Source organism: Liolophura sinensis, chromosome 1, assembly GCF_032854445.1.
Source record: "Liolophura sinensis isolate JHLJ2023 chromosome 1, CUHK_Ljap_v2, whole genome shotgun sequence".
In the NCBI taxonomy this organism is placed as follows: Eukaryota; Metazoa; Mollusca; class Polyplacophora; order Chitonida; family Chitonidae; genus Liolophura; species Liolophura sinensis.
The window spans coordinates 5,873,996-5,890,373 of NC_088295.1; the positions used below are offsets into that span (position 1 = coordinate 5,873,996).

The 16,378-nt window shown below is 42.3% G+C and overlaps 2 protein-coding genes across 2 annotated transcripts; one reads left to right on the forward strand and one right to left on the reverse strand.

Moving 5' to 3' along the window:
• Positions 1-577: 577 nt before the first annotated feature.
• Positions 578-3,352, forward strand: LOC135461985 (QRFP-like peptide receptor). The gene is made up of 2 exons (XM_064739304.1): positions 578-1,068; positions 2,683-3,352. Exons 1-2 carry the CDS (start codon positions 578-580, stop codon positions 3,350-3,352), a joined length of 1,161 nt encoding a protein of 386 aa, XP_064595374.1.
• Positions 3,353-8,150: 4,798 nt separating this feature from the next.
• Positions 8,151-16,087, reverse strand: LOC135461456 (calcyphosin-like protein). The gene is made up of 2 exons (XM_064738564.1): positions 15,609-16,087; positions 8,151-9,241 (listed from the first exon to the last, which is right to left on the reverse strand). Exons 1-2 carry the CDS (start codon positions 15,967-15,969, stop codon positions 8,991-8,993), a joined length of 612 nt encoding a protein of 203 aa, XP_064594634.1. The 5' UTR covers positions 15,970-16,087; the 3' UTR covers positions 8,151-8,990.
• Positions 16,088-16,378: the final 291 nt, after the last annotated feature.

Below are 16,378 nucleotides of genomic sequence, written 5' to 3' on the forward strand. Positions count from 1 at the left end.
TTTGTGATAATTCGCCTGTGAGTTATGGAAACGTTTCAGCTGTGTTTTAATCGTGATACCTCTTAACTATCACGCCTGTGCCTCTCGTTTCCTGCTTATCAAGTCTGTCACTCATAAAGGTGCCGCCACATGGGTTTCTCGTGGTGCATGCCAGTAAGCGAGCTGGGAAGTAGGAATTTAAGACAAGCCTCCACATAGACACCCAGACAAGGAGCTAAGAGCTCTGACTTCCGTTTGCTATCGACAAGGATTGATTTGGTCAACGGAAAGCTCTTGACTGTAACACAACATAAAGGAATATTTGTCCAACCCCGCAACCTACACACACCGTATAAATGTGGCTCAGATAAAACAGGTAAAAACGTGAGTTTTTATCAAAAGCTTGCAGTCACATGGTTTCAGCTGTTTTCAAGTGCGGTGGTGCTCCCTCTTTCGTTACTATTTACTTTGATCATTTGACGGCACACTGGGTATGGTACACCGCGGTTCCCATGAGAAATGATATTCTCTGTTCACAATGAGTTGCTATCTAGACGCTACTTTTTCGCCAGGGCATATTCCATTCTCTTAGTGCTCCATGAACAACCATGGTCAGCGAGCTCTCGGCGTCGCCTGGAAGCGCTTAAAAACGGTCAACATGCCCTCCATGTCCTGGGTCTCCCCCACCCCTGAGGACCTCGGGGGCACTTCTGTCTCCACAGACAACGCCACTGACGTCCTGATCATCTTGAGCGCCAGTGACGTTCTGCCTGAGGACTTCACTGTCGCCGTAAAGGTGCTGTTTATCGTGCTGTACGCCGTGATCATTGTATTAGCTCTGCTCGGGAACACGGCGCTCGTCTTTGTCGTCCTCACCAACCCTGCCATGAGAAACGTCACCCACACCTTCCTGGTGTCTCTGGCCGCAAGTGACATACTGATAGCCGTCTGGAACATGCCTTTTCAGCTCTCCTTCTACGTCCACAACGAGTGGCTCCTCGGAGAATTCATGTGTAAATTCACCAGCTACTTGCAGGGCGTCAACATCGTGTCCAGCACATTCGCCCTTACGGGAATAGCTTTTGAGAGGTTCGTAATTCTGTTCCTATTTCCAAAATTAATGTCAATCCAACATTAATATAAGCGTATAAACCTACTTTTGACATCTTCTGTAATATATTTTACCACGTGATAACCAGCTTGTTATTGTGTCTTCCATCAATTCATATGCCTATGTGTCGACAGAGCCATTAATGTTGTATCTCATGAATGGATGTGTCCTCAAGTAAACTAGGTGTTAATGTTGTATCTCATGAATAGATGTGTCATCAAGTAAACCAGGTGTTAATGTTGTATCTCATGAATGGATGTGTCCTCAAGTAAACCAGGTGTTAATGTTGTATCTCATGAATGGATGTGTCCTCAAGTAAACTAGGTGTTAATGTTGTATCTCATGAATGGATGTGTCCTCAAGTAAACTAGGTGTTAATGTTGTATCTCATGAATGGATGTGTCCTCAAGTAAACTAGGTGTTAATGTTGTATCTCATGAATGGATGTGTCCTCAGGTAAACTAGGTGTTAATGTTGTATCTCATGAATGGATGTGTCCTCAAGTAAACTAGGTGTTAATGTTGTATCTCATGAATGGATGTGTCCTCAAGTAAACTAGGTGTTAATGTTGTATCTCATGAATGGATGTGTCCTCAAGTAAACTAGGTGTTAATGTTGTATCTCATGAATGGATGTGTCCTCAGGTAAACTAGGTGTTAATATTGTTTGCATGAATGTTCATAGTATCTTTCTATATATAGATCTCTAACTACATACACATTGTCTGACATGGACAGATTTGTCCTTGTTTGACCCGGGTGATGGTATAGCCTGACACTGACAGACATGTCCTTGTTTGACCCAGGTACTGGTATTCTCTGTCATGGACTTTATTTGGACAAGGTAAGGCTTTTGTCTGCCATGGACAGATTTGTCCTTGTGTGACCCAGGCATTGGTATAGCCTGACATTGACAGATATGTCCTTGTTTGACCCAAGTATTGGTATTGCCTGTCATAGACAGATATGTCCTTGTTTGACCCAGCTAAAGGTATTGTCTGTCATGTACAGATATGTCCTTGTTTGACCCAGGTGATGGTATAGCCTGACATTGACAGACACGTCCTTGTTTGATCCAGTTAATGGTATTGTCTGCCATGCACAGATATGCCCTTGTTTGACCCAGGTAATAGTAATACCTGTCATGGACAGATATGTCCTTGTTTAGCCCAGTTAATGGTAATACCTGTCATGGACAGATATGTCCTTGTTTGGCCCAGGTATTGGTATTGCCGGTCACGAAAAGATATGTCCTTGCTCGACCCAGGTAATGGTTTTGTATGTCACGTACAGATATGTCCTTGTTTGACCCAGAAGATGGTATAGCCTGACATTGACAGACACGTCCTTGTTTGATCCAGTTAATGGTATTGTCTGCCATGCACAGATATGCCCTTGTTTGACCCAGGTATTGGTATTGCCTGTCCTTATTTGAACTAGCTGTTAGTATTGTCTCTCATTAATGAATGCCTTCATTGGACCGATATGCCCTTATACAAACCAGCTTTCAATATTGTCTCCTGTGAACTGGTGAGTCTTTGTGTGTACCGGCTCAGGATAGCGTATCTCATGAATGATCATCTTTTTCTTTAGGTTCTACGCGATCTGTCACCCAATCAAAGCCCGCTACCTGCGCACCATGAGAAGGACGGTGAGTCTCGTGCTGGTGTTCTGGGTCCTCAGCTTCTCTCTCCTCATTCCGCAAATCTTCCTCCAGAAACTCTTGCCCAAAGTCAAGGTTGACCAGTCCCGCTACCCGCTCTTCAGCATTGCCTTCGTATGTGTCGAGGTGTTCGAGCAGAAGACGGCCATGATGGCTTACACCTTCTTCTTCTACTTTGTCCTGTACCTGCTACCGATGACCGTCATGTTCGGCACGTACGGTAAGATCGCGCACAGGCTCTGGGTCCAACAACCAATCGGCGACGCGCTGTCTAATCCCCAACACCACATACGACACACGAGACAAAAGAAAAAAATCATAAAAACACTGATTACGGTCGTGGTACTCTTCGCAGTTTGCTGGTTTCCGTTCTTCACCATGCAGATTTTTCTGCTGTTCCGTGAGGTGACGTACGAATTTCGTGTGGCCAGCGCCGTATTTAAGCTCGTTGGCTACATGAACTCCTGTCTGAACCCTCTGCTCTATGCCTTCATGAACGACGCTTTCCGACGCTACCTCTGTGTTTCCGTATTCCATAAATGTAGACGGGAGAATAAAGACCAGGGTAATGTCAGCGTAACCATTGAAACCGGTGTGTGATAGGTGTCTGAGACAGCAGCCCCGAAATTGTGCTCATGGTATCAGTCAGCGGCAATACCTCACCATATTTCTGTTCGTTATATCAGCTGATAAACATAGGCTCATTTTCAAATAAAACAGCTTGGTGACCCAGGTAAGCATTGGAAAATGACTTCTGGGTGGAAGAAGCATTGAAAAAGACTTGTGGGTTGAGGAAGCATTGAAAAAAGATAAACTTGTGTGTGTGCCGAATGGCAGTGGAAGATCACTGTGCTTCAAAACCTTCGTATCGTTGATGATTCGGTCAACTCGGTCAAGACAACAAGAGAAAATCACAATAAATTTAAAAAAATATATATACAGTTGCTAAAAAGTCACTAATATTTTGTGCTCTAAAACACAATTTAGATCGTAAAAGTTTAGAAACTATGTATAAATCATTTACAAGACCTAGCAAGGAGTATGCAATCGTTGTTTTTGGGACAATTTGAAACTCCAGCCACCGGACTAAACATATCTAGAAAGATTATCTGCGGACAATATCAGCTGTTAGTGGAAACTCTTACTAACCTATTATATCTGGAGACTGGACTTATGAAATTAAAATTGCGACGGAAAATACACATACTGAAATTTTTTCACAAGATTTTCCACGACGCCGCCTACTTACAGGCAATACGATCGTTTGCTCTAAGTGACAGCTGACAGAAACCTTGAAGGTTTTTCTCTCAAATTCACACATTTTCTATGTCGAACTGAAGTCATTCGAAAAATTTCCTTCCTATGATTGTTTGTGACTGGAATTCCATGCCTGCCAGTATATGAATTATGTATATAGCACTGTCGTTCGACGGGAAGATAATGGCCTTCTTTGAAATATCTAAATGATCACCGTGGTTGTACTGTGGTAGAGACCTGACCTTTGTCGCCTGAGGAACTGCAGCCTAAGTGAATGACATTCTTGTTAACAACCATGAACAACCACATTAATTGTTATTACAGTTATTGTAGTCATTGCAACATCTGTGTATAATATTGGAACGATCTGGTACTTTGTACACAACTGTAGTTAATATTTATTAGCCCCTTCCAAAGATGTACTTCTATGCACCTATGTTGTTTCTTCTTTTTCAACGGTCTGGCAAGAACGTAGCCATTTGACCCCCTTTATTAGCCACCTTAGTAACGTTAACAACAAACAAAAACAAAGCCTTGTAACAAGTGGTAAGAGATCGTAACCATCACAGCAACAACTACTAAAGGAGATTAAATGCACACGATGATTTGGCACACGAAGACTTGCTTGGTATGTCAGGGGCGACAACTCGTAGCAGTCGAACAGTCTGTGGAATCGGAAATTTTGTCATCCTAACATCTTCAACAGCAGAGCGAAAGACGCGTATTAAGCTCACCTGATGTGACCCTTGTGTGATGATTTCCACCTATCTTTATTTCTCAGGGTTTTTTTTTTTGTTTATTTCGTTGCTTGCTTTTTGAACATTGTTTTGATCATATCAACATGGTGTCTTCGTCCAACGGTTGTCTCACTGCAACGCCTTACATCATGCAGACATAAAGCCCCAGTTACACATTCACAATAGGCCAGTTAGTACACCTATAAATGGAAAACCCAGCGTAATAAGACAGGTAGAGAGTCAGGGAATGCCAAACATTTAAACACTGACAATTTCTCAGTTTTGAACCCTGGATAATATATCAAAGTTCAGGTGTCCTCATAGCGTGACTTGAATAAGCATTGTGAGGGTGACGACAGGTGATCCAGCCTGTGACAAGGTTGGTGGTTCAGGTGTCCTCATAGTGTGACTTGGCTGAGTAGTAGGCATTGCGAGAGTGACAGCAAATGAACCAGCCTGTGACAAGGCTGTCGGGTCAGGTGTATTCAAAGTGTGATTTTACTGAGTAAGCATTGTGAGGGTGATGACAGGTGAAGCAGCTTGCGACAAGACTTGTGGGTCAGGTGTCCTCATAGTGTGACTTGACTGAGAATGCATTGTGAGGATAAAGGCATGTGCACCAGCCTGTGATTTGATTAAGTAAGTACTCTGAGGATGACGGCAGGTGAACCAGACTGTCACAAGGCCGCACCCTTCTCATACAACCAGGATAATTTTCAACGTTAACCTCCAAACAAATAAACACAATTAATTTATAATGCTCCTCACAAGTATGTGTGATATACATGTAAGTGTGATATATAATGTAGTAGGCTTGTAGTCAATTTCATAATTTATTCAAAATAATTGCTCTGCATTGGCTATATTAAGGACAGTAATATATAACAGTGCGACGTCAATAGCACAGATGGTGTTCTTCAAATACTGGTAGACTTCATGTGTAGTTCGCTGCCAGTGTTGTTTCAAACTTAAGGGGCCTTCGTGGCCGAGAGGTTTAGCACACCAGCGCGGGTATTGCCCCTGGAGCCTCTCACCAATGCCGTCGCTGTGAGTTCAAGCCCAGTCGGGCTTGGAAAGGTCTTCAGCAACCATCGGATGCTCATGGGTTTCCCCCGGGCTCTGTCCGGTTTTCTCCAGCCATAATGCTGGTCCCCGTGGTATATGTGAAATAAGTACGTCGTAAAACACCTTTCAAATAAATAAATCAAATAAATAAATTCCAAAATTTAAGATATTGGCGGAGTCGGAATCGTTTACCGAATTTGGTTTGTCTCTTCTGGAAACGCCATATGAGGTTGTCTTTGATGCGCTCTGGCGTTTTGAAGTGTTTTATGCGAACATGTGGTCGGATATTAATTAATTATTTCGTATTGATTTGTCAGGAGGAATACAAATGTCGAGGCAGAGAACAAAACACTAGAACATCTGACAGTGGAGCCGTTAAGTCCAGTGTCTTTATATGTGGGTAAAGTATCGACCCTTTGGTGTCCTATCACTAGCCGAGCAGTTTGCTAAATGCACATTTAATAATTACACAACCCACAGTCCCCTGTGTTACGCGCCTGTAGATGTGACAGCCTCTATTGATTATTATACGGAGACTTATCCCAAGTTTTTTAGTCTTGACAGCTCTAATACTGAGACCTTGTGCCTTGAATTCAGACTCTTAGGAACTGAAAAGTCAGTTAATGCACCAAACTGCAGCCATATGTTTTAATTATATGTTTCATATATGTTTCAATAACCTCTCAGATTTTTAAAACCATATATGTGTAAGTCGGTTACACGCCTGGTTCATGCGTGAGATCTAACGACACATTTCTTGGTTAAAAGGATCACGATCAACCTGTGGACTTCTTATTAACATGATCACTGAACATGTGATCATGAGACGTCAGGGAAATATTCATACACCTTCCACGAGATATCCTTGACATCTTTAAACAGGTTGTACTTGGATTCTATCTCATACACTAGCCTGAATGTGGCTTTTATTCATATTTGAATCACTTGTCACAATCTGTGCGTGTACTCCATTCCATATCTTAGTCTGCACGTGTATTCTTTATCTTTGTCAGCATGTGGCTTGTATCACATGTCACAGTTTGCACGTGTATTCCATTTCTATGTCTTAGCATGCACTTGGCTTCTATCCCACTGTCTATGTGTATTACATTCCATATCTCAGTCTTCAGGTGTGTCTTGTTCCATATTTAAGCCTACACATAGTTTCTATTCCATTTCACGGTGCCCGTGTGTACTCTATTCCATATCTTGATCTGCACGTGCATTACCTTCCATATCTTAGTTTGCACGTGTTTAATTTGTCACGTCTTAGTCTACATATGGTTTCCATTCCATGTCTTATATTGTGTGCATATATATTCTAGTCCATATCTTAGACATTCATTTGAAACATGGACAGCCAGGAAGCAAAAAATGGCGCGTTGCCGACCATCTTCACTAGATGGCAACGATTATAATGAAACACTTAAAATAGATTCAAGTTTTATTCAACGAGCAGTGTTCTTCAATGTTTGCATCGATTCTGTTAATGGCTTGTATTGGATAGCAGTGACAGCGTAGGACAGGACCGATGATCGGTGAACTGATGCCATTTATCGTGCTCTATACTGACTGTCACAACAGAGTGGTGCCTATCCCTGGCCCTTGAGAAAGACTGTCATGTTCCCACCCAGGCTGTTGTTATGTCGGTCAGAAGAACCATGATTCTATGCCCAGCTACTGGACACTCGTCGAGCACCTGTCCGAGTGCCTATTATTCCCATGTGCTAGTAAGATTTACACTAAAACCTTAAAACAAATGGACATCACCTACTTTGGAGAAAAAACGAATGTCTTCAAGCAGAAGTTTTATAACGAACGCATAGGCAGAAGTCGTCCTCTCGCTGAATGTCTATCCTAATGCTCGGCCACCACCTTACTGGGCCTTGTTTGGCCATCACGGTGTTTGGCCATCACCGTGTTTGACCTTCACTGTGTTTGTCCTTCTCCGTGTTTGGCCTTCACTGTGTTTGGCCATTACCGTGTTTGTCCATCTTCGTCTTTGGCCTTCACTGTGTTTGGCCGTTTTTTCCATCTCCGTGTTTGGCCTTCGCCGTGTATGGTCATCACCGTGTTAAGCCATTACCGTCTTTGGCCTTATCTCTTAGCATTGTGACGTGCTAGATGTACATCACACGTGGTAAATTTTCTAAGTCATTTGCCAATGACCGGCGGTTTATACCGGGAACTCAACTTACCTCCACCAATAAAAGGACAGTGTAGGTTCAAACTTCTTGAGTATGGCATTCAACAACAATCAATCTAATAATGAAACTATCAAACAAATAAACAAAAGCGTGTTTTGTGTGGACAAAAGCGTTAAAGCAATCTGTGCGTAATACCTGTTTATTATATTTTTGTTTCAAGAATGTTATTCTTACGAAAATGCACAACAATATTAATGTGATAGTTGAAGTGAAATACGCAAACCTTTTGTTCACGTCAAATATCACAGTGCTAAGTCCTAGCCATTTAGTAACAAGACGACTGACACGTGGCCTCTTGTAGTCAATGGCATCGTGTAAGATTCTATGTTATACTCCTTACCCTATACTTTAACAAACTTATTGTGTCTACAAGCAATCCGGTTTAGAAATAAATGGAATTTACATCTACGCAGTATGAGGCGTACAAAAACTTCATGAACATAGAGAACTTAAGGCAATTCGCGTGGCTCAATCAAGCTGTTAAACTCACACTGTCGACTGTCCGGACCAGGAAGTGAATCGCGCTTTATCATCAAAAAACGTATTTTCTGTTCACTGCGGGATATTAACCTCATTAGTTTAGGAGACCCAGAAAGGTTATTGCTGGCTGGTGTAAAAGTGCGAGTCACGGTGTGGGTTACATCAATGTACGCATTTGATACGTTTGCTGATTGTCAAGGAAACTATTCTTTCCTCTCACCGATATGCACGTCATCTCAGATTTTAGTGTTTGACGATTGTCTTATCTTGTGCTTTGATATCGAGTATTCCGGTTTGATGAGGACGATGATGATGACCCTCAGTGTGTAGCACGGTGTATTTTTCCGACTGATCGCTTCCTTCTGCATTACAGACCCTCACCAAAGCCCGCCTCGACAACCATCGTAAACTTCATGACGCTGACCAAAAAGACTAGGAGCAACGTTTAAGGGTACGTCCCAGTACTGACGCATTATCCGCGAGAGGGTGTTCCTATTTCTGACCAGAACCCAGTTGTTTCTTGGGAAGTCCATAACACGACCGCAACATCAGATCAAAGTAACTGTCATCGTCCACCGTGGCGCTGACCCCTGCGTAAAAATCTAGGAATTCCTGTCGCGTGACCTTGCCGTCAGGGCAGCCCGGGGTGTCGAGTGCGTCCAGAAAGTTCTGGAGTGTCTGTTCTAGCGTCCATTCCCCGCTCCGGTACTTCGGGTGCGCCTTGGCGTTTTCAGCGTATATCACTGTAAACATACAACCATAACAAAGCTTCATTATGTGAAAACGAGTCAACTCAGAGCAGCGACCACAGTAACTACAGCACAGTGAGTCACGCCACAGCCGCGACCACATAATTTGCAAATGATCACATCTGCAATGGTCACAACCGAAGAAATACGGTCTCTTGTGAGTGTGCCTTATTTAGGGTCTAAATGATTAAACGGTAGGAAATTATACACGCCTCCCTCCTAATACTATGGCTTAGGCAGAATTAAACAAAAAAGTTTGCAATGATGTTAATTACAACGTAAACGCCATCGGGCACTGTAATAAAACTGTCAGATGACCCGGGCATTAATGTTAACATATACTGGTACAGTAAACATGGCAAAGCTTGGTCGAAGAATGATGAAACTTTAACCGATAGAGATCTTGGTGTCGCCATGATCGGATTCCGGATGTAATTTCCTATAGCTGTGATATTTGACTGTTTAGTGGATTTAGTTAGTCATGACCGGACTTATGAGGGAATGTTCTCTAGCAGTGATATTTGACTGTTTAGTAGATTTAGTGAGTCATGACCGGACTTATGAGGGAATGTTCTCTAGCAGTGATATTTGACTGTTTAGTAGATTTAGTGAGTCATGACCGGACTTATGAGGATATGTTCTTTAGCTATGATATATGGCCAAAGTTAGTAGCCAAAGTTAGTAATGATCAGACTTATGACCGAATCTGCTCTAGCTGTTATATTTTACTATTAAGTAAATTAAGCTAGTCATGACCGGGCTTATAATGGAATCTCCTCTAGCTGTTATATTTGATTGTTAAGTAGATAAGGTTAGTCCTGCACAGGCTTAAAATGGAATCTATTCTAGCTGTTATATTTGACTGTTAAGTAGATTAAGTTTAATAGTAATGACCGGACTTCTTCTCTAGTTGTTCTATTTGATCGTTAAGTAAATTGAGTTAGTCATGACCTGACTTATGAGGGAACCTCTTCTAGCTGTGATATTTATCTGTTAAATAGATTAAGTTAGCCAGGACCAGACTTATGATGATATCTTCTCTAGCTGTTATATTTGGCTGTTAAGTAGATTAAGTTAGTCATAACCGGATTTATGGGGGAATCTTCTCTAGCTGTGACATTTGACTGTTAAATAGATTGAGTTAGTCATGATCGGACTTATGGGGGAACCTCCTCTCACTGTGATGTTTTGCTGTTAAGTAGACTAAGTTAGTCATCACCGGACTTATGGGGGAACCTCCTCTCACTGTGATATTTAATTGTTAAGTAGATTAAGTTAATCATGACCAGATTTATGATTACTGGATTTATGATTATTGTGATAATTGGGTTTTTTATAATTAATATACTTATGTCTGTAAGTAGATTTAGTTAGTCATGACCATACCGATTTCTCTCATATTACGCACATTTCAGCAGTGCTAAGTGGCAGTTAACGTATCAATGATATCGATAACATGAATGGAGAAAGCGACTCCTGACAAGCCTCCCATTTATCGAGCTGTACGGAAGTGCTATTTTCAATTTAAAAAAAAGTCAACTCCATAATCAAAATTTGTAATGGACGAACGTTAAATTTAACTGAGTGGGCTGTCAAATAAAAGATCACATTTATAACTTAAGGGTACGTCGGCTATAATGGCATAAGTTGTTCGCTATAATGGCATCCCTAGACGCTGAGCCACATAGCTGTAAACTGGACATTATCAATACCAGTTAACCACTGGAGAATATTGAACGGTGTCTAACAGTCGCTCTTGTATTCGGGATATTACTGGCATTAGCAGCCTCATTTATACGAAACTGTTATATGCCAATATAAAAAACGGTTCAGCAAGTGTGTGTGTGCTAGCTGGCACTGGAAAAAAGCAGTAACAGTTTCTCCGGAAAGCAAAGCCGTTGTGCCGTCTGACTTGTGTGCTGGTCGCGGATTAATTCCGAGCTGTGGGTAATGGCTCTTCTCATACGCGGAATACCTTTCAGCCCTACACCTAAGCTTTTGTATGCTAACAGACAGATTGTTAATTGGTGCTATCAGATAATTGTTGTTACCTGTATGAAAATATGGATATAATATGTCCAATTAAAACACAAAAGGCAATGCTATCACTATCCATCAGTTAAGATCAGTATTCATGGGCACAACATGCTGAGTGTAAACCACGAATAGCCTAGGAGATGCCTATCCCAGAAAGCTTACACAATATGTTATCTGCAGTTATCGAAGTTTGGCATTCACATTCACGGCGTTGATGATAAATTTATCATCTATCACAGCAACGATTCTCCGACGATAAAGTCTGAGTTTGATAACGCACGCTATTGACCTTAAATACTTTCCCATGTATCACTTAAATTACCGGCAAGTAATTATTATTCCAACGTAGACACACTTATAATCTTGTCATGATAACAGGTTCATCTTGTTATGCCTCGGTGAAATGCACAGTAAAAAGTCTCCGCGAATAACTAATACTAGCTCAATGTCATTATTACACAAGTAGTGAACGCCTTGCAATGCCGTCATACTGAAACGTCAAAAGATGTATGCATAAGAACGGTTGTATTTGAAGATATTTCTGGCATAATCCAAACCCGCCGCTTTGTCTGCAGTTTTGTACCCCCCCCCCCCCCGCCCCCTCGCCCTTCCACCATTCCTACCATCTCCCTCCTCAAGTTTCCCATGATTCATCATTCACCGTGAGCCTGATACCCTGCCAATCGTCTTATCATGACTACATATATCAGTGCCTGCGGGTGTCAATCACAGGTTAAATGAGGTGTATTTATTTTTAAACTCGATTAAAGTTATAACAGGAGATCTAGTGAGCTCAGTCTAACTTGCTGTAGGCACCTGGGTTTGAAGACAGACGAAATAGAAACACCACAACACATGTTCGTGTGTATGGACTGTGTCAGTACACGCGTAGTTTGACAATGTAGTGCGAGGATATTAAGGGGAAATTAGTAAGCTTCACCAGACTTTAAAAGTAAAGAATTGAGGAATACGTCATGGAATTAAATTACACGTCACGAATATATATCTGAAAATATCTATCTGAATAACTAATTCCAAAACCAAAAGCAAGTGATAGTTCACACAAAGATAAAGGAGGAGAAAACGTCAAAATTGTAATCATGAACTACGCCCTGAGCTGAGTTGAGGTTGAAGTAACTCGTTGTACAAACATCTCCAAACATAAATTGAAATGAATCAAGACAGAGTTCCATGACACCTCTTCAAACAGTGCGAACATAAGACCGGCTAATCTGTTGAATATTGTGCTTATGAGTATGCGTATTTAAGCCAGAGGACAATGGTATTCGTATGCACAGAAAAGGCTATCCAACGTTTAATTATCATGTGGCGAATGAATATCGTCATTATCAACACCCATGTGCATCGTGATTGGCGTACAGTTCGCGGCAGCTGTTGTGGAACCATGCCATTACTTCACGCAGCTGGTTTTCTGATCAATCAAGAACGTGTCCATTATTAACAGAGCATGCGGATCGGGCGATCAAGCAGTATTCCATACAGTGTTGAGCCCGTTAATACATGGGTTAAGCTTCAAACCTGTCAGTCCACAAAGACACAATATTAAAAATAAATAAGTTGCAGAGTGGAAATGTTAAAACCCCGGTGCCCACTCCACCTCACCTTGATGAAGTATTCGCATGAAGATATGCGCATGTACGGTGTGTTATGTGACCACCTGAAGGATGCGCATCACTTCGACCTCCAGTCTCAGAAAAGGTCAGAAGGCAGGATAACGCGCGTGAATATTGGTATTAGAATTTCCAATCTGCTCAGGCAGAAGTCCGGAGCCTACCATCATCTATAGGTTAAGATGATCCGTCAAAGAAGATTACGAGCTACATGAGAGTGTACCTTTCCCTCCTACAGTAACTCAGACCCATGAGCTGTTCTGTCCGTTGTTCTTTCTTGCAATCTTGAAATGTCAACATTTCCTACGTGTTTAAATGATAAAACATGCCATATCGTGAAATCGTTATTGGCATGTTACAACATTGATTGAAGTACATTGCAAAACACAACATCCAAAAATGTTAATTTGACAAAAGATAGTGTTTGACATTTTGTAAAGTGTTATTGTAACATTACAGATGCTTTTCCTTCTTCACCAATGCAATGATGTTAGACTTAGCATTATTGTTATAAACACAGTTTTATGTGTAAACTGCTAATGTATTATTCATTTATTGCAACAATGGCCAATATTACCGGACAGGTACCCACGTGACAACGGTGTCCTGCTTGCACCGAACGTGACAGGCCAATATTACAGGACAGCTCGTCATGTGACACTTGGTGTATCCCTGAACTGAAGTTGACAGGGCAATATTACCGGACAGCTACCCACGTGACACCGGTGTCATCACTGAATTGACGGTGACAGGCCAATATTACAGAACAGCTCCTCATGTGACACTTGGTGTATCCCTGAACTGAAGGTGACAGGGCAATATTAACAAACAGCTACCCACGTGACACCGGTGTCATCACTGAATTGACGGTGACAGGCCAATATTACAGAACAGCTCCTCATGTGACACTTGGTGTATCCCTGAAATGAAGGTGACAGGGCAATATTAACAAACAGCTACCCACGTGACAGTGGTGTATCCCTGAACTGAAGGTGACAGGCCAATATTATATGCAGAACAGTTGCCCACGTAAACTGAAGGTGATACCGGACAGTTACCTACGTGACATCCCTGAAGTAGAGGTGACAGAACAATATTAACGGATAGCTACCCTTGTGAGAACGGTGTCATCCCTGAACTGAAGGTGACAGGCCAATATTAACAAACAGCTACCCAAGAGACAGAGGTGTATCCCTAAACTGAAGGTGACAGGCCAATATTACAGGACAGCTACCCACGTGACACCGGTGTCATCACTGAATTGACGGTGACAGGTCAATATTACAGTAAAGCTACCCATGTGACAACGGTGTATCACTGAACTGAAGGTGACGGGCCAGTATTACAGGGCAGCTATCCACGTGACCCCGATGTTATCCCTGAAATAACGGTGGCAGGCCAATGTTGACGGACAGCTACCCTTGTGAGAACGGTGTCATCTCTGAATTGACGGCGACAGGCCAATGTTGACGGACAGCCTCCCTTGTGAGAACGGTGCCATTTCCGGACATGCATATACAAACACACATTTCATCTAGACAGATCATTTTTTTTCCCGCTGGATGTAATCCACGAAGGTCGGGATTTGTATTGTGAAGGCGGTTACCTGTGAAAATAGGCCAGTATATGGTGGCATTTAGAAAATCTGTGGTACCTGTGAATGAATTGACAGTTAGTACTCAGGTAAATGCCACTAATCAATATTATTGATGATTCACAGCTCCGTACAGCCTTCCCATAACGGAAGTCAGACCGTTCAAATATACAGGCTGCCTTGGCAGTTTGATTTGAGAATTACTGAAGAGGAAATATAATGGCCAGAGCTATACAATACACGTAAAGGTTTCAAGGAATAACGATACAGGACACGATCTTGTTTTGAAGAGCCCATACAAATAGCTCAACTCATATAACTACTCGAGAATAAAGATAGCGTAGATTAAACATAGACTTGACGTAGACTTTTTTCGCCAGCATCTGGCATTTTGAAAGGCTATATTTATACGGGCGGTAGAACGAAAGCGCAAATGTGAACAAACTGGATATACATGTTGGGCGTGAACTGTTGGGATAGACTTGAGTACGCATGAGGCTCGCTCATCCCGTAGTACAGTCATAGCACGTACTAAATATACATGTAAGTGTTGAGATAAACGTTAACACCTTACAAAGAGATTCCTGAACGACCTATCAACATGCCGATCGTTATCAGTTCTGACAACAAAGGTCATCTCCTCGCATAATCGATTATTGGATTAACCCATGATTGCTCTGCCCTGATCGATACTTGATGACCTTACACAGCCAGACCCCATGACAACTGTTAACGGAGCAGTACCCATTGTAATAAAGCAATTTACTTATCTGGGTAACGCCATTCTGCATGTTCTCTACCATCTTGATGTAATCCGCTGTTCCTCGCCTACATTCTTCATTATGACCTGAGCCTATGCGGTCCAGTATAAAATATAACACGCGTTGGCGGGTGTTTTTACCACTATCTTAGGTCAGGGCGGCTTTTTTTTAATGAAGAACGAACAATATCCCGATAAATCTACATTTATGAATTATTAAACTAACTATAATCAACTATAATAGTGTACTTGCCCCCATAATTTGTCTCTTCCCATCTTAATTAAATGTACATTTCTACCTTTAGCGTATGGGTATATACATGTACGCCCCTCACTCACCCTTCAGGTCATCCACACCCAGGGCTCCGTCGCCGTTCACATCTAGCTTGTTGAAGGCCTGTAGGATAACCTCCTTCCTGGAAGCGGACATGGGCGGGCGAAGCTGGTTCATAAACTCCTGGAAGTCGATACCGCCACTGCCATCTCTGTCTAAAGCTCTGAACAATGTTTTCAGATCGTCCTCAGAAAATTGTAGCCCGTAACGTGTCAAGCCAGTCTTCATCTCCGCAAAAACGATCTTCTTGGAGAAGTCAATATCCAGAAAACGGAAGACGGCACCAAGTCCTTTAATACCGCCACAGCCCCGACTAAGGCACTGGGCGCGAAGTGCCTCCAGTAGCTCCTGGGCAGACTTAGGCATCTCGATTGTCAACCGTCAGTTAGTGTCAAAGGATGACAACTTCAGTCTTCATCTGTATACCAATAACCTGGGAAGTGTGGTTCGTACACGGCTCCTATGAGACCGTCACGTGGGTTATACCGAGAATAAACTCCTTCACACACGCGAGTCCGTTATATCAGCCTGCACGCTTCGAGAAGCCTGAACGCAGATGATGCCCGCCTGAGGGTGGTGCCTTCCTGTTTTTTTATCAGACTTCCAAAGCCGTGGGTTCTACAGCAGAGTACAGTCAATATCGGAGCAGCCCAATCACCTCTCTTGGGTCAGTTGATGACATGTTTATTGCCCCTCCCACCTGTCACTCTGAACATGCAGAGAAGCTTATAGGGACAGTGGCAGGTTACACTATGTTACTTATGCAATTAACGCC